At 37.8% G+C, this 24,266-nt stretch overlaps 2 protein-coding genes, 2 long non-coding RNA genes and 2 other non-coding genes across 6 annotated transcripts in view; 1 reads left to right on the forward strand and 5 right to left on the reverse strand.

Annotated features, from left to right (window-relative positions):
* Positions 1 to 1,569: 1,569 nt before the first annotated feature.
* LOC147478135 (multiprotein-bridging factor 1a-like) lies at positions 1,570 to 3,453 on the forward strand. The gene is made up of 4 exons (XM_086581706.1): positions 1,570 to 1,980; positions 2,134 to 2,217; positions 2,894 to 2,976; positions 3,061 to 3,453. Exons 1-4 carry the CDS (start codon positions 1,839 to 1,841, stop codon positions 3,178 to 3,180), a joined length of 429 nt encoding a protein of 142 aa, XP_086437832.1. The 5' UTR covers positions 1,570 to 1,838; the 3' UTR covers positions 3,181 to 3,453.
* Positions 3,454 to 5,199: 1,746 nt separating this feature from the next.
* TLP7 (tubby like protein 7) lies at positions 5,200 to 10,072 on the reverse strand. The gene is made up of 4 exons (XM_086585055.1): positions 9,600 to 10,072; positions 9,417 to 9,504; positions 6,995 to 7,124; positions 5,200 to 6,006 (listed from the first exon to the last, which is right to left on the reverse strand). The coding sequence occupies exons 1-4, from the start codon at positions 9,927 to 9,929 to the stop codon at positions 5,415 to 5,417; spliced, it is 1,140 nt and encodes a 379-aa protein (XP_086441181.1). The 5' UTR covers positions 9,930 to 10,072; the 3' UTR covers positions 5,200 to 5,414.
* Positions 6,313 to 6,988, reverse strand: LOC147478137 (uncharacterized). The gene is made up of 2 exons (XR_015209632.1): positions 6,838 to 6,988; positions 6,313 to 6,708 (listed from the first exon to the last, which is right to left on the reverse strand). It is a non-coding gene; the product is annotated as an uncharacterized LOC147478137 (long non-coding RNA).
* Positions 7,666 to 7,756, reverse strand: LOC147478138 (small nucleolar RNA snoR69Y). Its single transcript, XR_015210021.1, has one exon. It is a non-coding gene; the product is annotated as a small nucleolar RNA snoR69Y (small nucleolar RNA).
* LOC147478139 (small nucleolar RNA snoR69Y) lies at positions 8,262 to 8,352 on the reverse strand. The gene has a single exon (XR_015209987.1). It is a non-coding gene; the product is annotated as a small nucleolar RNA snoR69Y (small nucleolar RNA).
* Positions 10,073 to 12,414: 2,342 nt separating the features above from the next.
* LOC147478140 (uncharacterized) overlaps positions 12,415 to 24,266 on the reverse strand; it is a 15,678-nt gene continuing 3,826 nt past the window's right edge. The window contains exon 2 of the long non-coding RNA XR_015208134.1: positions 12,415 to 12,603. This is a non-coding gene — a long non-coding RNA (uncharacterized LOC147478140). The remainder of the gene's footprint in view (positions 12,604 to 24,266) is intronic.

Here is a 24,266-nt window from a genome sequence, read left to right on the forward strand (position 1 = left end):
TGCTCTTGATGACTTGATACAAAACCAAATTGTGGGAAATTGGGAATACATCATCCAATTCTCTATCCTCAATTTTTCTAGCAACACTCGTGTAACTAGAAGCTAACAGCTGCATACATACAAATGGTAGTAATAATACTTAGCAAGGTAAGCTCCTTGCATATATGACCTACAGTAACAACAATAATATATCACATAACCATCGTCCAAAAGAGATGAGCCTCTCCCCCTCAAGGCTTCAACCATAGTTCATTTACTATCCACAAAAATTGCAGATTTTTGGAGGGGTTAACTCAAAATCCTTCTCATGGTGGAGGAGATTCAGTAGTCCGCACAACCTGTGCACCTTGTCGCATTTGAGCCAACCATCGATGATAACCCTCAATGAAACGTTCACGAAGCTGATCAGGTGTAATCTGATGCTGCTGCACAAATTCTCCAGATTGCATACCAGGTGCAGAGACGGAAATAACACCAGGTGGACTGTTGCTATAGCTCAAGAAAAAACCAATTTTAGCTCTGATTGCTTGCAAATTTGCACCAGATAATTGACTAGGCGTGCAAATGCTGCCCCTATCAGTAACACCATTTCCAGCTAGTGTCTCACCAGTGTTCCCAATTGGAATGTTGGGCTCCGTTGATGTTCGGACCCTCTTAATTAGTGGACTCGGGCAGTTGTTTGGGCCAGTAGGCTCTGATTCCTGGGTAGTTACTTCTTCGGGCCGGGTTCTCTTCAGTTGTGGCCCGGGGCCGCGGTCTGGGCTAGAGGATTCAGATTCCGGTGAAAAGGCACTAGTACTACCCACGTCAATTTCCACCGGAGTTTCTGGTGGAGGTGGATCCGCTACAAAAACAGCCCCACCATTTCCACCTTGATTGGCTGGTCCAGGTGGAGGCACCACCACTTGTGGAGGAGGTGGTGGGTCCACAACAGGACACTGTACCCTAGTATGACCAACCAAAAAACAACGAATACAAAACACTTTGGGTAAACAATCATAAACAAACTTGACCCAAACATCAGGACCATTAGATACATTAACAAAAGTACCTCTAACCAAAGGCTGGTCAACTGGTACCTCAACTCTAACTCTAAACCCCTTATTACCACGTGAATCATCAATCTCATGCACCACACCAGCATCTCTAGCTATATCACCAACAATTTCCACACATCTATGTTCCAACTCAAGACCTTTAAACCATATCCAAATCTTAAAAGTAAAATTCTCAAAACTCACTTGCACCGGATTCACATTTAGTGCAAATGGTTTCAATAAAAGCAAATAAGAAACGTTAATGCACCATGGTTGTTGTTCCAACTTCTGTGCACAGGCATTCTCACTACGAAAATTGAAAACAAACAAATTGGGCCTTATAACAGCAATATCCAGATCACGGAAAAGTCCCCATTCTGATCTAATGGTTGTGATCACTTGATCATCACTTAAATTGCTTCGAAGTACTTGACCGATCAAACTACACCTCATCCATTTTGCCTTTGTTCTATGAAGCAATGCTTGAGATATTATCACCATTGGGAAAAAATTACCTTCCCTTATGTATATTGGTCATTTATAGGACAACATTTACTGTTTACTTGACGTGGGTAAATTGTGACCATGTACTCTGCACTCCTTTTGATGTTTAGAAGTGACAAGGCAGCTGGGCTTTGGGTTGGGCTTGAATTGGACTGTTGTTTACATATCTTACACTAAGTCCAAGAGTATGAGATCATGGACCAAAGTGTGAGAAGAAGAAGATAAATATATCTTCTTTCCCAAAAAAAAAAGAAGAAAAAAAATTGGCAAACCCTAAAAACAAAGACAAGGAAGACAATGGCAGGAGTTGGACCAATAACACAGGATTGGGAACCAGTTGTTGTACGAAAGAAGAACCCAACAACTGCAGCTAGAAAAGATGAAAAGGCTGTTAACGCTGCCCGTCGAAGTGGTGCTGAAATCGAAACCATGAAAAAAGGTTAGATTTTTAAATATGTTTTTAATTGAATGATTAATTATTGACCAGGGGAACAATTTTTATATATGATTTAATTAGAATCTTTTCGTGTTTGTCGAGAAATTGAGATATTTCATCAAATTACTTATATTTGATGATTTATATGTTTTACAGCCACTGCTGGGACAAACAAAGCTGCCTCTAGTAGCACTACTTTGAACACAAGGAAGCTTGATGAAGAAACAGATGTTCTTGCTCGTAAGTATTTTTACTAGTTTTAATTCAATGCCTCATTTGTGTGTGTGTGTGTGTGTGTTGTAGTGTTGGACTATTGTTCTAGAGCCGCAAGTTTTGTTTTGATCGCGTAATGTAGTAGATAGGTAAGGTGAAGTTTAAATGGATAATTAGCTACCTAAGCAGATATCCTATTCCTGAAATTATATATATAAAAAAAGTGCCCTACTACTGCTCACAATAAAGGTATATGAAAAAAGTTTTGAGGTTTTTTAATGTCAAAAACCTTTGATGTGGTATTATGGATCGGTTCCTGTTTGTCCAAGAGTCTCATGTGAGTGCCCAACCAAATGCCTAGGCCTCCCAAATGGAGGCGAACCGGAAATTTTAATACCCGCATAGACCTAGGAAAGTACCATGGAAAAGAGGCAACACTGAAATGGACTAGAGAATGATGATGGATGGTTTCACAGATTCGTTTGTGGAAAAACAAGCAGAGTGATTTGAAACCAAAAATTACCCTCCTTTTCAGAGGTTTTCAATTATCAGAACTTTACTTAATCTGTGCACCTTGTACATGTGGTGGTTTAGAAATCTAAGTTATACTCTTCCCATTCCTTTGATATCCAATTCCTTGAATTTCACTGTTGGGTGTGGTTGTTTTACGTCTAGCTCACAATCTCACTTAAATACTTAACAGATGACCGGGTACCAACTGAACTGAAGAAATGCATTATGCAAGCTCGTATGGACAAGAAACTTACTCAGGCACAGCTCGCACAGGTATAAAAATATAACATTGAATTTTTTTCAATTTAAAAATCAGGGTCCCTTATTGAACGCTTGAATGCTATTGATGCTATACAGATAATCAATGAGAAGCCACAGATTATCCAAGAATATGAATCTGGGAAGGCCATACCTAATCAGCAGATAATTACAAAGCTGGAGAGGGCTCTTGGTGTGAAACTACGGGGAAAGAAATAAATCCAGAAATCGCTCATCAGGCAGGATGACTTCAGCTGATACAATCTAGGTTCCGTGAAACTTGCTATGGTTGTTGATGCATTAAGGCTCAGTTTGATCCTTGTCTGATGAAGGATTGATTCCTGAGACTATGTGAGATCTGTGTTTGTCTGCACTTCTGGTTTCAATTTCCTGATGTTGTTTGTGTTCTCACCTCTTGCATTTTCTTTTTCCCTTTAAGACCTTAAGACCTACTGTAAATGTTATCAAAGAATTAAGTGCCGTGTTAACTTACTTCTTACTTGGCTTATGGTTTGATAAACTGATTTAACCATGTGTTTGCAACACCTTTGCTCATCTATTTTTGTTAATGGAAAAGCACTGCGTTGCCTAACACATGCTTCTGTTGTTTCTATTTTCAAACACCTTTGCTCATTTTGAATTTATGTTTTATGCAAATTAGCTTGAAGTTTGCCAAGTTCATGGCTTGAGATGTAGTCTTTGGGTTTGAATTTTATGAGATGCGATTCCGGTAGAGAATGAAATTTTGAACTGCCTGTGAAGGTTACTGGGAAGAAGTTTAATTTGGTTGCCGTGTTGTTTCTCTAAACCGTATGCCATTATGTCTTCGCATTCTCAGAGATATATAGGATTTTATGGGATGATGATACGCTATGAGCATTGCTCTCAACGTTTTTCGAGGATGCTCATTGAGTTTTGAGAGCCTAAGTAGATTATATTCTACTCTTTACCTCTCTACGATGTCCAAGGGACAAGAGTCACGTTATCTTGAGAAACCCATTCAAACCTTATCAGATACACCATTGTCAATTTATTGATTTCTCAAAGTGTGGTGTAAGGTCAACTACTCGACATCGAGTTGCTCAAGGAATACCGAATACGAAGTCGACTTGAAACCAGATAATGGTAAGATGCCCACTTAGTCAAGGGTTAATCTCAATGAATTGATGTTAAGGAATGAGCTTGAGACAGATTTTGCATGAGCTTGAAATATAAGGAATAATGTGAGATTTCTTTCTAGATACATCTTGAGAAGATGTAGGATACCCAATACGTAAACATCAGGAACTTATTCCTTATCGTTTTAGTTTGGAATAATGTCAACGTCCTATCCCGTGCAAACATGTGATTAAAGGCAGATATGTGAGTGTATAAGTAGCTGACCTGGTCTATATATTGCAAGCAAGGAGGAATTTAGAGTAAGTCAACACGAGATTACATACCTTCTTCAACTAACCATTGCATTTAGCATTCACTCTCCCTCAAGGGCCTCCACCTCTACCATTTTTGGTGCATATGGAAGCCCTTGAGCAGAGTCAATGATAGTTGTGTTGCTCCCTAATGCGTCACTTAAGTCTGCATCTAGTTCATATATTATCTACTCTATCCAATGCATTTAGCGTGCACTCTGCCTCATGGGCTTCCACCTTACTATATTCGGTGCAGGAGGAAGCCTTTGAGCAGAGTGCATGATAACTGCATTGCTCCGTTTACCTCACTCTTGTCCTCATGATACATTAGCCCGCTTCTTCATCTAATGCAGCTGGCATTCACTCTCCCTCAAGGGCTTCCACTCCAATCTTTGAAGGAGGCGGAATCCCTTGAGCAGAGTTTGTCATATATAGCTGCATTGCTCCTCATTCCCTCGCACAGCGCCACAGCCTTAGATATTCTTCAAAAGACGAAGCGGACGAAGCGTTTCCAAGTTTGAATCTACATTTCTATCACTTCATCAGAGCCAGTGTAAACATAAACAAGCGTGTGGAGCGTATGACAAACCCATTAGTTTGGTTTCCTTCACATTGGAGCGTTTCTTCTGTTTCGGTACTCTCATTCACCTGACATTCTCTGAAACCGTCAGACTTTACGCTTCATAATTTATATTATTTTTCTTTTTTGAGGTAAGTTTTTTTGTTTCTCTTAAACGCGCACCTCACTAAAAATGATGAGGTATTGAAACTGTATTTGAGGAATGTAAGACTGAAGACGACAGTAAGAACTAAGACGGAATGGAATATATACCCATTAAAACGCATGCAATTCGATCAAGGATAAAGTAAAAATTACACTTCCTTGTGGAAGATCAACTAGTGCTGACCATCCAAAGATCCATCATATTCTTACAGTAGTTGACATGTACATCAATCTTCTTGCGGCTCAAGATGACAAATAGAACGTTAACACATAAATATAACTTGTTTCCATTGAATACAAAGATAATAAGAAAACATAAGTTACTCGCAGGCAAGTTTTGTGCCAAAGCTGGTGAGACAGATGGCAAATGCCTGGAAGGCTGACAATGGCTGCCTGTAATCCATGGTAAATATGTCATCACCAACCTTCCCAAACTGAAGGAGCACTGTTTCCTCATCTCCTTTTGCCCCTGGTTGGCTTGGGTCCACTGATGCAACTAGCTGGAAATTCTTCACCGAAGCAACTGTGACTCGACCATGAAAATTCAAGCACCAGCACTGCAAGTGTTCATGCCACCTAGGAGCTTTGTTCTTTAAGACCATGGAACCAGTAGAGGATGTTGAGTTTTGCAAAGAGGTCGGTTTCTTAGATTCATCATCATTCTTAAGTTCATCATCACTCTTTGGTCTAGTCGATGGACATTGTAGCATGCAGAGCATCCGTCTTGGACCTCTTGATTTCAACAGATTAAACTTGTAAGATATCTGCCCAATCTCAAAGTTGCCAGCAGGAACTTGGGGGCTGATTTGTTTACTTGCAAATCTCCGGCTTGCTCGGCTGCTAGATGGCTTTGCACCCTCATATGGAGGCTGACTATCATAAATGGTAAATTTGGTACCAAGAAAATCCGAGCTGCAAAAGATAATTTAGGGCTTCAGTGGAGTGAAGAGATGTAAATGATAATTAATATGGATACTCTTGAGTTCCTTTCAGTGTCTGGTCTAATTATTATGCAGTTGTTTGAAAAATCTCATCACACCTATGATGCACAGATACGGGTAAGAGTACCGATACGGTGACTCTGGTACGGGGTACGATACGACTTTTCTGAAATATTAGGATACGGGTATGGCCTATGGATACGGCTAATTATTACGAATATTTTAAAATATTAGTGTATTTTAAAAATTCTCTTAGTAGTTCTTTGAGTAAAGTAAGTCAGAAACATGTGAAAAACTATTATAACACATGCCAAATTCAATACAGCTTGAAGCCTCAAGAAACAGTTTACATTTTCAATAGGGTAGAACTATCGGATCAGGTCTATTTCAGGGATTCCAACTAGAATCCATTTAGAGAAGTTCAATCTCTTTCGAGAAAGAAGAGAGATTTGGAAATTTTGGTCATTCAAGTGAAAGAATTTTGCTAAATCTCCTCTGCCAGCCTCTCTCTCAAAATTTATTGGGATTCTTTTTCTTTTTTTTTTGGTGAGGGACAAGCATCCTAGAAGTATCCGGTACCCGTATCGTACCCGACCGATACGGGTGCAATGAAATTTCAGGAGTATCCGTGCATCATAGCATCACACGCATTGCCGGTACACCACAAGTTGGACTGTTGAAAAAACTTAAATTAACCATAAAAAACAGCAGTTGACCAAAGAAAGAATGAGACAGAGATAATAATTTCGAAACAAAACAAAACAAAACAAAACAAAACCAAGAAAAAGGGGATAAATTATACGTATCTAAAAGGAGTTGACGCCAAGCAGTTTACAACAGGATTGCTAAAAAAAAAAAGATAAAGAAGGTGAATTTAAAAGCAGCAGATCCACAATCTCTGACTTAGGTTTAACTGTTCAAGTCACAGCCAGAAGGACTTGAATTAAAGAAAATCTTACCTCAATTTCCCAACATAAGCATTACTCCCCTGGGACAAGTCATCGGCATCAAGTGATATAATATATTCTGTATGAGCACCGTGCCTGAACCTTCGTGCTGCTAACAGAAATTTCCCCTTGTCCATGAAAGCTGCAAAAAACAACTAAGCTGAGAAATTTCCCTACCATATTTACTACAGATATAACATTTTTAACAAAGATACAAAGTACTAAAAAGAAGACAGAATGAATCAAACATGTGGACCTAGTCTAATTCACATGTAGTAGACCAAACTGAACACGAGCAATTTTATCCCGCAACCATACAATTCGGATCATCCTGTCTTTGAAGAAACGACTGTACATAAGCAACTTGGAGTAAAGGGTGAGACCACCAGAAAAACACTTGAAAATATTGCTCCTCTAGGCCATGGCCTAAGTGCAGGAGCCACCTAGAATGGAAGCCCTGCCCCATCACAACTTTTATTATACTCCCATATATAAGGGCAAAGGATAAGTCAGTGTCCACTGTCCACTTTTAAAAGTATAGAAACTTTAACAATAAACTTCTCACACATAGTAACCCTCTCTAACACTGAACTTTCCAGTAAGTACCATCCTAAAAAAGAACAATCCCAAGAAGACTTTCATTTAGCTATGACTGAAAAGCCATTTCAATCCACAAAACCTATTAAAAGTTTGCTCAGACATATTACGGAGCTTCTCCCTGACCTCAAAGGTCTCAATGAGCTGGGATTAGTATTTGCCATCATCAATTCATCACAGCACAAATATTTGAAGTAGAAGAACAAACAAACAGAATAATGACTGGCAATTGACAAAAACAGGTTTATGAGTTGCTATCTCTAACACAAGAGATGGCCACAAACCACTTTGGAGCTAGTACCCTCATAAAAGGTACAATCGCAAAATGCCTGCATTCAGCTACAACTGTAAGCCATTTCATGCCTAGGAAATACTTGATAAAACCTAACTAAAAATTTCTCAGCCATGTCATGTAATCTTCTCCCTGACCTCAAAAAGGTCCCAACGAGCTGGGATTAAGAGAATATTGAAGATTCACAACAGAAGAAAAAACAAACAGAATTAAATACTGCTAATTGAGGACCAAAACAAGATGTGCGAACCGTGATCTCTAACACAAGAGACGGTCACAGACCACTTTCCAGCTAGTACCTCCTAAAAAGATGCAACAGCAAGAAGACTTGCATTTACCTATGAGTGTAGGCCATTTCACATCTAAGGTATACTTTACATAACCTATCTAAAATTGCTCACACATGTTATTAAATCTTCTCCCTGACCTTAAATAAGGTCTCACCAAGCTGGGATTTGTATTTTTCATCATCGCCAAATATAATGTTCACAACAGCAAACGAAGACCAAACAAAATATATTCATTGCAATCGCTAAACCAAGACAGCCACTGACCACTTTCCAGCTAGCGCACTAAAAAAAGTAGACTTGCGTTTAGCTACAACTGTAAGCCATTTCAAGTCAAGGATATAGTTAATAAAACCTCCAGAAAAATTGCTCGGAAATGTTATCGTATCTTCTCCTGACCTCAGAGGACTCAACGAGCTGGGATTAGAGGTTGCCATCAAAGCCACATACAATATTTGAAAGAGAAGAAACAAACAGAATACAAACTGACAATTGAAAACCAAAACAAGATAGATGAGTCGTTCAACTCTCACATGTGACGGCCACTGGTCAATTTCAAATTCAAGTTAGAAAAACTGATATGAGGAGGTCTGTCATCATCCACTCATACTAATTTTCATGCACGGTCCATGATATAAAATGTTGTTTCGCTCCTGACAAAGTGGGTAGAATAAAATATTTTCATAAAAGGAGAAAATTTTGGTTACAAGTTCCCTGGAATTCCTGCAAGTATGAAGTATCACAAAATTTAACTGCATTTTGTTCTATAATTCGACTGCATCACAGGACACGTTTATTTGGTCTTACGAATAGAGTAATATACTCCGTCCAGGAAAGGTAACAACATTCCCAACTTCAAAAGCATTTCCAGGAATCACTAAATAACTTTTTTACTTGTTTACCAAATTATCGAATCAGCTTTTCCTTCTCCCGGTAAATCAAAGGAAAATAGTAATCTTAGATAAAACGACAACTCCTTGTTGGTGGAAAATCTCCTAGTCAATTTGATCACTACTTAATAGTTGATTTTTTTAATCACTGTATAGTTTCAACTTCTGTAATTAAAAACTCTCGGTCCACTTTAATCTAACACAAACATATTTCCATATTCAAGTCTATCCAACCCCTAAACAATTCATTGGACAAATATCCCGCGCCGTATAAACTTATCTAATAGCATGCACAAAAAGTCAATATACTACATTTGGTCACCCATTCATACAATACGGCAATGAAAACGACACGAAAAGAATCTTACTTTGTGTTAAACCAAGGTAAAGATAAAACGTGGAATTCTTCTTATTCCTTTTGATAAAACACTGTAGTGGAGCGTCCCTCGGCCCCGGCTGCATTTAACAAAAAAAAAAAAAAAAAAAAAACTCACATTTGTGTCTAAATCTTAAAAACAGATCAAATAATTAAATTTAGAATTAGATCGAACCTGTTTAAGAGATTCAGGGAAAGTGATTTGGCCAGAATTAGAAGGAGACTTAACAATCCCTTTAGTAACATCTCTCCATCGTTTACAAACACAAGCACATGAAACAACATCTTTCCTTAAAGGCCAACGATCTTCACTTGATTCAAGTCTTGTTATTATCTCGCCTAATAACTCTGGTAACATTTTCGACCAACATTTATCTCTCTCTCTCCATTCATGATCACTTTCTTTATCCACCTCGGGATCTGTGTTTTGGATTTGGGGTGGTTTTGAGGAGAGGGAAAATGAGGAGGTGAGTTTTCTTGTTAGAATTGATCTGCGTAAAGACATAGCAGGCAGCTCCTCTCTCGCATCAGAGAGAGAGAGAAAAAGAGTTTTCTTTTCGGGTCAAAAAATAATAATGTTGAAAAATTACAAGTGAGGAAGACGCGGAGGATGAAGAGAAAATTAGTTTTTTATTTTTTATTTTTTTGGATTTGTTTTGTGGTGGTTGGGGATGCAGGAGAATTTACGGTATTGGGGTTTGACTTGGTCTTATATTAGAGTGTGAGGCAGTTTGACTGGTTAAGCAAAACCACAGTGAAGTCATCAAGTGTGTTCTATAGGTAGTTGGTGGATCGGGTTGATTGGAAGAATTTTACAAACAAGTTTTAGTCATGGGAAGATTTTGATAACCGAGATTGGTAAAGTCAAACAACAAATTGAAGTAGAAACTCGTAGTGTTTTTCTTCTAAAGTCTATGGTCCAAAATTCATTCAAAGACGATCGAATGCATGCAAATATGCAAGAGGTCATAAAACAGCTCTCGTGATTGCCAAACTCAAATAAGTCAATATCCACAAGGCACTTACAAACTGCTAAAAGCCTTGGGCGTTTACGAAAATAACGTGTCGATTCAAATGCATACTGAGGTTGTTTCAACTGACAACTGACGGCCAAACTTCTTTCTTCTTGCCCCAAATGTTACTTTCTTTTTTTTCAAATTTCATCAATAGCTATCTTTTTTTTTTTTTCTCCACTAGTGCATAGAAAGTTTAACAACATACCCATTTGGCTGAAATTATTGCCACCAAATTACAAATATCTCATAGCCAATTCTTATTTACTTGTTGATTACATTTTTTTTTGAAAAATATGATATTGGATTTTATTTAATTTTTTTCCCTCTTTTTGCCTAATTTAATTCCGAAGCCGCAAACTTATACATTCATTTTAATGGCATAAGCCTTTTGAGATTGGGATTTGGTTTTTTTATACAATATAAGAGTTAGACATTTGAAGATGCATAGGTGAGCACACCTATGTTGGTTGAAATTGGAGAGAGATTCTCAAAACAATAGAGACATTGGAGATTCTTGTAGTTCTTCAATTCGTTGGCATAGTATTTGAATGACTATGAATTATGGACAAGACAAGTTCGAATTCGAAGAATTATAATAAAGTTGATCTTTTGAAGAAGACATGGAGATTGTGTTGAAAGATTTCAAAGACTCAGACTTTGTGATGAAAAACTTGGAAAAAAACCATAAAATTATGTGCTTGAAGACGTATTTGGCGGGGCAATATTCAAGAAGATGTATGTATGCAACCAAAATTAAGTGACAGACTGACAGGTCATCCGATTTCTTACATACAAAATTTTAAAGTTTTTGCATTTGGAGCAATTCGAGTGTGTGAATTTTCACACCATTTCTAGTGTGGCTCCAATTCGAGCATTGTAAACTTACACCACCCATTGGAGATACCATAAGCGGATAAGCCTATACTTCCTTTTTATTTTCAAAAAGTAAAAGAAAAAATCCATTATCTAAAAGTATGAAAAAAAAAAAACTTATACTCGGCCTTCATGGCAGATATAGCGTCACACTTATTATCTCCTTATATAAATCACAATGAAAATGGAAAAAATATAAAGGAAAAAATAAAAACAAAACGCAAAAAGATATTTCAAAATGATAAAGATACTGACTCCCGATTCTTCTATATGTATGATAGATACATTTCGATATGTAAGTATATATTTTCAACCATCCCATTGTCACACACTGTAGTGGATTTCGAGCCAATCAAGTATTATTATGCTCAAGCTTGACTTACATTTTAACAGCTGCTCAAACTTGTTTCACATATTAGGTGCCCGAAGTTATGTTGCAAGGATCAACATTAAAACTCCGATAAATGAAAATGAAGTTGATGATGGTGGGAGATTTGAAGATGGAGGGTAATTGTTTGATTTGGGATGAGAGAAAGAGACGGTGATGGGAAAGTTTTAGCATAGTCAACTTGTGTAGAAAAGAGAGAGAAAGAGAGGAAAAAAAACGAGTAGAAAGAAACTATGATATTCACTATACCGAACATGCACGGTAAATTTGGTCCCCTTAGGGCATCACCAATGCAAAACTTCAAATCCCAGGGTAACGTCATCTTTTTAGAGTGTCATGTTAGTTTTTTGGAGGGCAACTCAAGAAGAAAAAAGAGTAGCGAAACTCTATATTGATGGATGTTCCAGCGGAGAAGATAAGTACTCCTCTAAACCATGCGAAATTAAGACCAAAAGAAAATAAACGGGGAATTTTGACTTAACCCCCCAAAGTTTGGTAGCGTTTTTAAAATCGTTTGAGTTTGCCCCCTACTCCATCAATTTTGTGTGTAACAGACGTTGGTATTTTAGCTATTGACCATTTTACCCTTATGAAATAGACGTTGTATTGCCCCCCACATTAACACGTTAAACCCAACTTTGCGAAAACCCCCCAAACTTATTTTAAGATCATACCACTGAACATATATCCAATATCTTAAGATCATACCACTAAACATAATCTAAGCTTTCTATAATTGTTGAAAGAGTAGATTCTGCCAATGAAATACAAAAGTTAAATATAACAAAAAATTGCCAAAATGAGCAAAGACAATTGCTACGAATATCCAAAAAGTACTGATGTATGACAATACCGATATGAACAAATGAAGGATGATTTAGAATGTAGTAACAAATCAAACACTACAATAAAAAATGCTTTATATCACTGTTAAAAACAGTCACAAAAAGTCTTTTGTGACGGGTTTTTTTTTTTCCAAAACCGTGACGGAGTGAGAGTCATTTATTTTTTTCCCAAAACCGTCACAAATATTTGTTCCAGACTAGCCTCTCTCTACCATAAAAACGGTAACAACTACTCAAAAACCGTCACAACAAATCATATCATTTGTGACGGTTTTAAATAAACGGTTATACATTCATCCTTTTTAACGGTCATAAAAAGTATCATTAGATATATATAAAACGTGAATATATTTCCAAAATTGGGGACCGCATTTATTGATATACTTTTTTTTATTATATATGTAAATATTTTTATTTCTTATATTGACATTAATTGCTTAATTTTTAACTTGAAGAAACATTCCAATCCCATTGGATACCAATATATATTTTAAAAGGGATCCAAGTTAATATAAGTTCTCAAAACCATATAAATATAACCACATCAAATCCAAACGAAAATAAGTTAATATATATATATATATATATATATATATATATATATATATATATATATATTTTTTTCATTTTTTTTTGATAGTTCATAATAGGTTGTTTGAGAGGTCCCATAACCTTTTCATTAATAATTGTAAAAATTGTATTACATCCCGACATACACTTTTTCCCCATAGCATTTTCATCATAGACTATTTTCTTTATATTTTGCAAAATAGAGCTAGGGATAACTTAAATGTATCTTACATCGGGTACATTATTGCTAAAGCATAAATTAATTTATTATATTTCTATAAACATGTCTTATAGAAAACATTTCCATTTGACCCATAAGTTCCAATGCATCTGTGCAAGCTTCCTTGTTTGCCATCGGGGTGTTGCTCCCTGAGAGGGTGAAGGAGATAACATTTGTAGAGTCCGTGCAAATTACCTCCAGGGGCAAAACTGTATTTTTCCCCAAAAAGATGTTTGGAGTCAATGCCCAACTTATTCTTCCCTCAAGGAAAACACATGCTTAGTTTTGCCGGAGTTCTTATCTCGAAGAGAACTCCCTCTCTCGTGTGGACTTCCTTACAAGGTTGGAAGCCATGGAGACACGAAGGTAGTGGTGTGGTAGCTAAAGAAAAACTGTACTCGACATCACGATTTAACCAACATGAGAAGCTTATAGAACCACATTCGGGCAAGGAAAGTGGACAACCAACTGACTAGGATTCTTTGAAGAGACTACACTAGAAGACCAAGGGCCATTTCCTTATAAAATGAGTTACTGGTGTGTTATGTTTTTTTCCTTTGTGAGTGGGCAACCTGTGATTTTAGAGACTATCGGACTACTCATCCTCCTGGACTGAAATTCACTCGCAGAAAAGACTATTCACAAGTATATACTGCAGTTCTGCTTTTGAAGTTGCAGATGGAAGCTATGCTTGGTTCTGCACCTTCCAAGGAAAGCATACCTGCAGGAACCGAAAAAGTTCCCAAAGGTGACAGCCAATAATGTTATGTGATCCTCTCTTGATTCAGGAGACGGGGAAGACTTTTGGTAGCGAATAGTTATCTTGTTTCGTGTGTCCCTTGTCTTTCTATATCTTTTGGAAGAAAGCGTCCGTAAGCGATCCTCACATTTTCGCGCTCGCAAGGAATAAACCAACCAGAGAAGTACCTAACCTAAGGATGGATCATGTTTACTCTTTCTGGTCTCCGAGTCATTCAAGAGTTCTACGAAGGGTTCTTGGCTAGGGTGTTATCAATAACCTGCATGTAATTTATTAGCTCATCAATCTACAGGGATAGCAAGTTTGAAAGGGTCCTACGCAGCGATTTTGATCGGTGGTCTATGTAATGTAGATTGGATAGATTAGTTTCTTCTCGTTTTGAGAGGTGTATTCCACAGGCGTCAAAGTGCGTTGATCGGATATTGGTTTGACGCTTAGGCAGGAACTCTTGGCATCCTTACTTTTGGTAAGGAAGAACCCCCTGCTGAATTGCAGATGTATTTGGTGTTAAGACACACAGCCGGGTTATGCGGGTCCCTTTCCCTGGTAGGTCCGATTGGATGAATATCTCGTGCCGAGGTATGAAACTACTAGGGGATATCTCACTACTGTGGAAAAGGCTGCTATAGTTCGAGAACGCAGAGGTGATGAGCCGAGAAGCTCCACACAAGTAGTTGTTAAGGCAGTTTCAGTGGTACAACGAACCACTCATTCAATCTACTGTGAGTTGCGGAGTTGACCTTGTTCAATCAAGTACCTGAGGGCAGTCGTCTTAGCTTAGAAGAGATGGCGTGCTCTCCGGCTTGGGTATAGAGAGCATATGTGGTAAAGGGGAAGCTATGAGTCCTTATTCTGTAAGGCCCTTGGTCTTCTAGTGTAGTCTCTTCAGTCTCGGGCTAGTTGGTTGTCGGGTTTCCTTGCCTGAATGTGGTTCCTACTGCTGTCATGTTGGTTAACTGTGATGTCAGGGTACGGTTTTTCTGCGTACTACATAGGCACTTTCGTGTCCAGTTCTTCCAGTTGTAAGGAAGCCAGTGAGTGAGGGAGTTCTCTTTCGAGACTGCAACTCCGGCTTAACTAAGCATGTGTTTTCCTTGAGGGAAGAATAAGTTGGGCATTGACTCCAAACATCTTTTTGGTGGGACGGCTGTTGGAGGCAAGGACGGACTCTACAAATGTTATCTCCTTCACGAAAAACAGGAGCAACACCCCGTGGCAAGCAAGGAAGCTTACAGATGCATTGGAACTTATGGGTCAAATGGAAATGTTTTCTATAAGACATGTTTATAGAGAATGTAATAAATTAGCTGATGCTTTAGCAAGTAATGTACCCGATGTAAGATACATAGAAGTTATCCCTAGCTCATTTTCTGAGGATATAAAGAAAATAGTCTATGATGATGCTATGGGGAAAGTGTATGTCAGGATGTAATACAATTTTTACAATTATTAATGAAAAGGGGTAGGGGACCTCTCAAACAACCTCGCTTACTTATCAAAAATATATATATATATATATATATTAACTGTAATCGTTTACCTTGATGTGGTGCCAACATGGTTTTTGAGAACTTATATTAACTTGGATCCCTTTTAAAGCTATCAACGCACTTCAAGTTAAAAAATTAAGCAATTAATGTCAATATAAGAAATAAAAAAGTCTACATATATAATAAAAAAAGTATACCAATAAATGCGTATGGAAATAGTTACGTACGTGTTGATAATGATTTCTATGTCACCGGTGCATTTACCATGTAACGAATCCAACCAATAAACATCCATATTAGACAAGTCGATGACAATCACAATCCAATGGAAGCTAAAACCAAACAAGTTATTAACTAGCATTTAATATGTACTTGTAACCAAATATGAGTTCAACAAAACCAATATAATATATGTCCATACCATGGGTTGTAAGGAATGAAAACAATTTCATTCATGTTTGCTTCCCTCAATCTATCAAGAACAAGTTTAGTTTTTTCTTTTGAATCCGCAACACTAAAGACAGCCGGGTTGACAAACAAATATCCATCTCTAGAACAAACAAATTTCTCATACAAGCATCTGAAATGTGAAAACACAACTCATTTTATAAGTGCAGTAAACATTCAATAAAATAGTTAGTAACAATGTAAGTTTTATCACCTCATATATGCAACCATACAAGGAGACTCGACATATTCAAGATTACAAACATCCTTCACATCATTTGTCTCTATGTATGAAAACTCTATGTTATCTCCGAATAATTCTTGTCCATATGGAAACTTAAGTCGACCACTTTGAATAATTGTACCAATCATGGCACCAAAGGAAGTGCATAGATCGCTTCATTTGCTGTGGCCAGCTAACTTAGTTTTATCGCCTTTACTTTTACTCAGTTGCCCTATTTTTTCTTGATTCAGAAATCGAAGAATAAAATATAAGCATAAAAAATTATAATGTCATGTCTAGCAAGGGTGGCCACAACATGGCCTATGTGTACGTGGACTGGAAGTGGTTTGTAGGTGGCCGGCAGTGGCTTGAAGTGTCCTGCAGTGAGCTGTGTTATGGCCTGTAGTAGGTTGTGTTATGGCCTATGTGTACGTGGAGCGGAAGTGCCAGATGCACATCTACACAAATTGGAGGTGGAATGTTGAGTTGTGTAAGGATCATGAGGTGGATTAGAAGGAAGAAATGTATAAATAGAGGGAGCTAGACAGAGAAAGGGAGAGGTCCAATCCTAAAGGGGGATTCTTATAAATTTACAATCATCGATATTTTTACCTGGTTGGCTTTCACCACTAATTCCCTGGGCCAAGCAACGTGTGATCCAATAGCGTCTTCCACAAATTTCAACTTATCACCAACTGGTACAGGAAGAAGAGCTTGTTCTTTACCTTCCAAAATCTTCCCAACTGCTACATGTGAGTTGTATTGCCCTAAGGGAACATTGTGCAACTTAGTTTCCGGTCCAAGCTCCTCGTAGACTATACCCTTAGCAACAACATTGGATTTGAAATCCACAGCCAAATTGTAACTCCGGCCTTAAGATGAATTGTAAAGTCATAATGGGTTAATTGCAAATACAACATAAAATAGGGATTCGAGCATTAGTATTCACCTTTCCAAGATCCAATGTATGATTTCGTACTGGTGCACGACTTGTTACTTCAGCATTTTCCTTTTTAGAATTTTTTGCTGGTATCGGAGAATTAGCATTTTTGGTTTTTCAACAAATTTTAGGTGAGAATATTTAGAACTAAAAAAAAAAAACAACTAGACACACACAAAAAATATTTGAAAGTACTTCAAAATAAATTAAAACTTAATGAAATTACCTCAATGCCTTTCAATACTAAGTGCTTTGGCCAAGCAACTTGTGATCCAAGAGCATCTTTCAAAATTATCAGCTCATCGCGAAATGGTATAGGAAGAGCAACATGATCTTTACCTCCCAAAAACACCCAATTCTAAAGTAGTGCAAACAATATTTAAAAGCTTACTTTACGCTTGCTATGTGCACCACCTAAAGGGGGGATATGGTCTCTATTGTCACTTTTGTGGCTATTCGAAGCAATTTTTTCCGACGCAGGAGAAGTGAGACGATCATTAAATTTTGCTTCTAACTCCTTATATTTATTCTTCAATTCTTTTCTTCTTCTTTTTTCGTTCTTTCTTTCCCTTTTCTTCTGCCTTTTTTCTTTTTTGTTATTCCTTTTTTCTTTTTTCCTCTTCCTCGCGAGCTTTCGACTCCAATGCACGCACATGTTTCTTAGATCCAAGCTTTATCGAGGCGAAAAGTCTTGTGTGGGGGTGACTCCATCTCCCTCGCCTCTAACACGACCACCGTGTTCCGGAGTACTCAACGCCAGAGTGAGTACGTCTTTAGTACCCTCAACCTCTAAAGTTCCTTCCTTGACCTGCGTTTGATAATCATCCTACAAGATAATGAGAGTGTGGATGTAGACTTATCAGTCACCCAAAACCACAGAAGCAGAAAATAGTGCAAGATTTGAATTAATAAGAGGGTTGGTCACAACCATAATCTACACCTTGTTTATTGTTTCCTTAGTATGATAAGCTAAGCAACATAATCCAATATAGAAAGTAAAACAAGAGAAGCAAATCATCACCTTGGTCAATGTGGCACCTTTCTACTGCCTCTATATTGTAACATTATTATTACTATTAATATAACATTCACACTATAATAGGAAGTATACTAGACTGAAACGTACTATTCTCTCTGCAACTTCCTTGGTAGCATCATTTGCATAGTTACCATCTTTGCCTTGGAGGAAAGTTGCCACCCATAAGACACTGTCCTTTCCAATAAATGATCGCCCTCCTCTTGTCTGTTTTGAAGTATATAGCATATCAAATAATAACAAATTAGAGGAATGTTGTATTACATAAATAATAAAAAAATTAAAGGAATGCTATATTACAAATCAAATAACAAATTAGAGGAATGCTATATACATTTACTTGCCTTTTTCTCCACGCGATTAGCAATACTCATCCTGCCTGTTCGGTGGTTAAACTTCTTTTGCTTTCACGCGTAGATTGCACTTCGCTAAGATTCTTACAAATTAAAACTAAAAATAAAAATAAATAAACGTGTTATGTACTAGATTTTGTTTAAACCATTTCTTGAGATAATACTTTAGCTCGAAGTAGTTTTGAATGAGAAAAGCATTCCTATATACCCTTAAAGTGATTAACTCAATAAGATAACTCATACGTCTATAGGAACAATTACTGATATGGGATTGTAAAATGGCAGTGGGTTAAACTAGGAGTGTAATATGAGGCAGGCCGGGTCAACTACGGGTCAAATAGTGATGGATCGGGGCGGGGCGGGTCTAGGAGATACAAATCCAGTGGTCCCTGACGGGGCGGGGTGGGGCGGGTTGAAGTGTCATGTTTTAATACCATCACCGGACTGTTAGGTCACCTTTACTGAAGGCGGGGTTTTAATGGTCATTCGGGTCGGGTGGAAATTATCATTTTAACCCAATTTCACCCAAAAAAAAAAACTTTCTAATTCTGCAAGTAATATATTTCCAATTCACAACATAGAAAAAAAAATAGAATCAATCAATAAAAAATAAACAAAAATAAAAAAACTTAAACTTGAACCCAAAACCATATTTGTAAATTTGAAACTTTTTTCTCCTGATTTACCATTTGTAAATTGATTATTTTCCATAGCATGATAAAATGAAGATGGGAGCGAGGATCTATAGTAAAAAACAAAAATATATAAACTAAAAAAATTTGAAATTAATACAAGGATAAATGATTCATTTTCTCCAAAATTCGAAAGTTGAATTTAAACTTTTAATATTTGCCCAACGTTCAAACTTGAATATTTGAAATTGATGTTGAACTCATAAGTTTGTGTTCATATCTCTCAAATTCTTACAAAAGTTAAAAGAAAATATAAACAAAATGCAAAAATATTAGAGTTAGAGTCTTGAAATTGTGCAGATCAACGGGGTTGGGTCAACTGCTTTTGACACGGTACGGGTCGGGCGGCTTGACGGGTGGATTTTGAGCATAGAACCTACACCCATAGCCCGATCGCGTAAAAACGGTGGCAGGGCGGGAAGGGTCTATTTTCGGGTCGGTGCGGGTTTGGGTGGCAGATGAAGACCGGGTACCTTACCGGATGATGGGTCAACGGTTTTTTTTACACTCCTAGGTTAAACACTCAAAAAACATCAATATCCAACAGACATCCCAGAAAACCTCAAGGTAATAGCGTAGTGAGATACGTGAATGCGGTACAGATGCAAATAAAGAGAACAAGCATAACAGCCTAACGTGAATGCGGACGATAACTTTCTTGTTCTCTCTCGTCCCCTAGTAGCTAGTTTTGAGTTCCCTTCCTCTAGTAGCTAGGCTGCTTCTAGTAGCTAGATTGTTGCAGTTTGGCAGTGCGGTGGGACGATGTGATACTCAAGTATTCCCCTGTACTGGTACTCTTTCCCCGATCGAATAGGGGAGCAGGACCAGCAATGACAAATATGAAGATAGAGGGAAAGAGAACGGATCCCACGCATATTAATAGCGTACACATAGCCAACTAGAGCAAAGTACCTAGGCTGCTTTGTTTCCGGCTTCCATGCTTGCTTCTCATCGATGGAAGAGTACGTCAATAAGGTAATCGCCGGGGGTCCATCTAGCTCACCGCTACTTAGGTCATTTGGGGGCCACGGTCGACCTCAGAGACCGATCTTTGGGTAGCTCTAATATTGGGGATACTCGAGCTTCATTAGTTCCCAACATGGAGACCCACGAGGCAAAGGCATCGGCGTGCCTATTGTCAAGTCGGGGAAGTTGGAATATCCCGAACTGTTGGAAGTGGGTAGAGAGGCCCTTGATCCGGTCAAGGTGGGTAGCCATTTGTTCGATCCTTGTATCCGCCCCGGTTTTGTTGACAATGGTGAGGTCGAGTCACCGAAGACGATTAGACTTCGAGATGTCGAGCTCCCGAGCCATGTTAAGCGAGAAGACTTTGTAATTACTCTAATCGTGTGAGCCTAGAAGTAAGGCCTAAGCTTCTTAGCTGAGAACACTAATGCGAGGGATCTCTTTTCGATCTAGGAGTACCTCGCCTCTCTGCGTCGGCAGAGTTCGGCCGACGAAGTACACCGGCTTCTATACTCTGTATTCAACTCGGATGAACCGAAATGATGGAGCGATCGATGCACAAGTAAAGACCAAGGACTCAAGCTTTGCCATATCGGAGAATAATATACAAGGTATCATTCAAGTATAACTGAAAACCACCATCTTTGCGGTGCATGCAAAGGTTTTGGGCATCTGAGACCTAAAAGCGCCCAAAAACCAAGTCCAAAGAATGACTAGGAATAGAGTTTGGCTTAAAAATAAAACAAAGCTGAAACTACAATCCGCGATTTGTCGGGAGGAGAGGCTGAGAGGGAAAAACCAAATCTAGAAACAGAATGCTTCTAATCCTTTTTGTCCAATCCAATTTTATTTTTAAGGTGCCATTGATAGAACTTTTCTTCTCGCTATGCATATAAAACGTATATAACCTATGAGTTATGTTGCAGCTAGCTACTGGTTGATTGTGTCTAATGTTTCTTTTAGCTTGGTTCATGAAGTTCTAACCGCAGGTTAAATTGTTAGTGTCTAAGAGTCTATCTCTAGAGATGATCATAATTAACCTTGACCTGTATCAAATTTCATCCACTTATGAAACCCATCTTTGCTAGTCGACCATTTCATTTTGGCCTCATATTTTCATGCACTAGTAGTAACCCCCTATTCAAGTATTCAACTAAAAAATTCAGCTGCAAACAAACACGAGAAAATATCGATTGCTAATGTTATTGGTCTCCATGCAAAAAACAAGAAAAAAGGTGGCAAATATCGTTGGGTATCTATTTCGTTTTAGATCCTCCACTTACACAAGTTTCAATACTCCCTATTTTAACTTTTTGAAAATCAATCGACCATTGAAGCTAGCTGCGTAAAAAAAGAGTTGAGTCATGTTGGCAACACTGAGGAAGAGACAACGACTTTTAGAACAAACACTTGAAAGTTCTAAACAAATCAAACACAATAGCCATAAGGGGAATGACAATCTCAATCTACCAAAACATCCAATGATGCTTCCGTATACGGGTATACTTCCTAGTATAGTGTGAATACAAACTCCCACAGAATTCTAATCATCTAGACATAGATTTAGTTATTAGAAATTTAGACGAATATCATTTTGTCACATTCTCGCACACAATTTCAATCGCGCAGCCCTTGAACTCGGTAAGCATGATTAAACAATGGCAAACTCTGACAAGGAATACAAAGGGCAGCAGCAGCAATGAAGACGAACCGAAACCAAATGACAAATCTAAAGTAGAAGCATAGAGAGATAAAGCGAGACTTTTACTATTGCAGTATGAAGATAACAGGTTTAAACACTTAGTCATGCCAACTGATAACTCGGAAGTGGAGACTACAACAGCTAAGGATGACATGCAACCAAGAACAGATGATGCAAGGGAATCCACCTAGAATCTTACAAGATAAATTCTCGCAAGCTCTCTTGTATGATCAACCCTCTTTGGAATCTCAAAAAAGGAAACCACAAATCAACAAAATCCACTCAAACTAAACTTAGCCTTACGCCCACAAGTCCAACCTCCCGGGCACAACCTCTTTGCTTGGAATCCACCAAAGACATGGATACTAGCCTCTTTAGGACTTTCAAGAAACTAAGACGGGGAAAACAATAGCTTGCATGCATGTACAAACAAAAGCAAAATAAAATTAAGAGAAATACGTACCATAAATTCAGGTGTAAGTCTACTTTTTACAAAAGTATCCCAATCTTCTTGACTGATTACTTTTCTATACAACTTTGGTATTTTCTTGAGTCGCTTCGGTTTATTCTTAACAGGTAAGATATACCGTCTAGTAAGACGAGACTTGAATGCTTTCCACAACCTGCCCATCGCACTTGTACGAATAGATCTTTCGTTTGTGTCCAACTTAAATTTTTCCTATTTGTAAGTAGCATATTAGTTAATCATGTAAAACAAAATGAAATTAGCTTATAAAGCATTAGATTAATGTACCTTCAAAGATATCCACAAAATTTTCTTCAATGTTGGTGATACATCTTTCCAATTAGTTATTGTAATCCTTACTCTTGCCCTCACCAAGTAGCCTCCATAACTACCGATGTCAGTTCCACCTTGACCAATTGGTTGCCCAGATTCATTATAAATAACTCCTTGATATTCACCCTTTTTCAATTTTTTTAATTTTACACATTTTGCCGCTCTTCTGACTTTTCTTTTTTTGCTTGAACCTTTTGCTACTGCCTTGTCAACTTCCATATCTTTTGAGCCCGACCGCTTCTCTGAGTCTGAATGGTCTTCAAAGCCATCTTCCGAGTCTGAATGCCATTGTGAACCATCTTTGGAGTTCGAATGTTCTTCTGAGCCATCTTCCGAGTCTGAATTCTCTTCAAAATCTGAATACTCTTGTGATTCCAAATGCTCTTCTGGATCCATGAGTATACCTGTAAAGACCATTTTTGTTTTTGCAAGTTTTGTCAATATAAATATATATATATATATATATAAAGCTTCCATATATAAAGCTTCCACCAAGTAGAAGGTCTTTAATTGTTTAGAAATGCAAACAGCACTAGTCATCTCAGTTTAGCTATAAGTTTAACACAAAAACTTGAAGCATTCTTAAAACCTGATAAAAAAAAAAACAAAAAAAAAAAAAAAAGAAAAGAAAAGTCCCATAATGACTAGTAAGAAGTCTTATTTAACTTAAAGAAAAACTCATTTGGGCTCGACCCAAATCCCTTCACAATTTTCACGAGCATAAGGCAATGGCAATTCATTAGCTAAATCAAAGGAGTCAATAGTTGGCAAAGCAATTTGTCGTAATGGAATCATCATCGAACCCAAAGATCATCATTCTTATTGCAATAGTCTCTTTTCAGGAGTTGCAAGGACAACTCTGACCATCCCAAATTTAGTTGGTCGAGTCACATAAAAACTTGCTTGGTTTGGGACGCTAAAATAAAAGGGTTGGACTTGTGGCCAACTTTACCAAGTTGCCATGGATGTGAAACCCAATTCATCAACCTTAATGCCTCTCTTTGCTGTCAACCCAATCACACTTGAAAGTAGGAATCTCAAGGTCAAGTAATCCAACACCCATACTTCAATAAGCACACCATAAAAAGCACATATCCCAAACTACGAGGATTCTTGTCCTTGGCACTAGAAATATGCATTGTTGAGGCCACTACACACTCGACTCCACTGTTTTGGTTGACTAGTTTAGCTTCTCGGTCCTTTGTGTGATAGCGAAAACCCTTAACTTCATATCCGGAATATGTTAGCACATCTAGACTAGGTCCCATGGCCAAAAACTGCAACGTGTCGGAGACTTTGTTATTTGGTATGTCTTGCTTTTCCTCAACCTGGTTCTCAAACAATGTTAAGAACAGTGTTTTAATTTTTTAAGTAACAATGGAGTGTTAACAAAACATACCTTTTGGCGAAGCCAATTAATAAAGGTGTGATTATGCTCAGCTTTTATCCATTTTACACCCTTGCGATGATTTTGAAGCCTTAGGTAGTCCATATGCTCCCTTTTATGTTAAGAATTAAAAGA

The sequence above is a fragment of the Coptis chinensis genome, chromosome 9, assembly GCF_015680905.1.
Source record: "Coptis chinensis isolate HL-2020 chromosome 9, ASM1568090v1, whole genome shotgun sequence".
NCBI lineage: Eukaryota > Viridiplantae > Streptophyta > Magnoliopsida > Ranunculales > Ranunculaceae > Coptis > Coptis chinensis.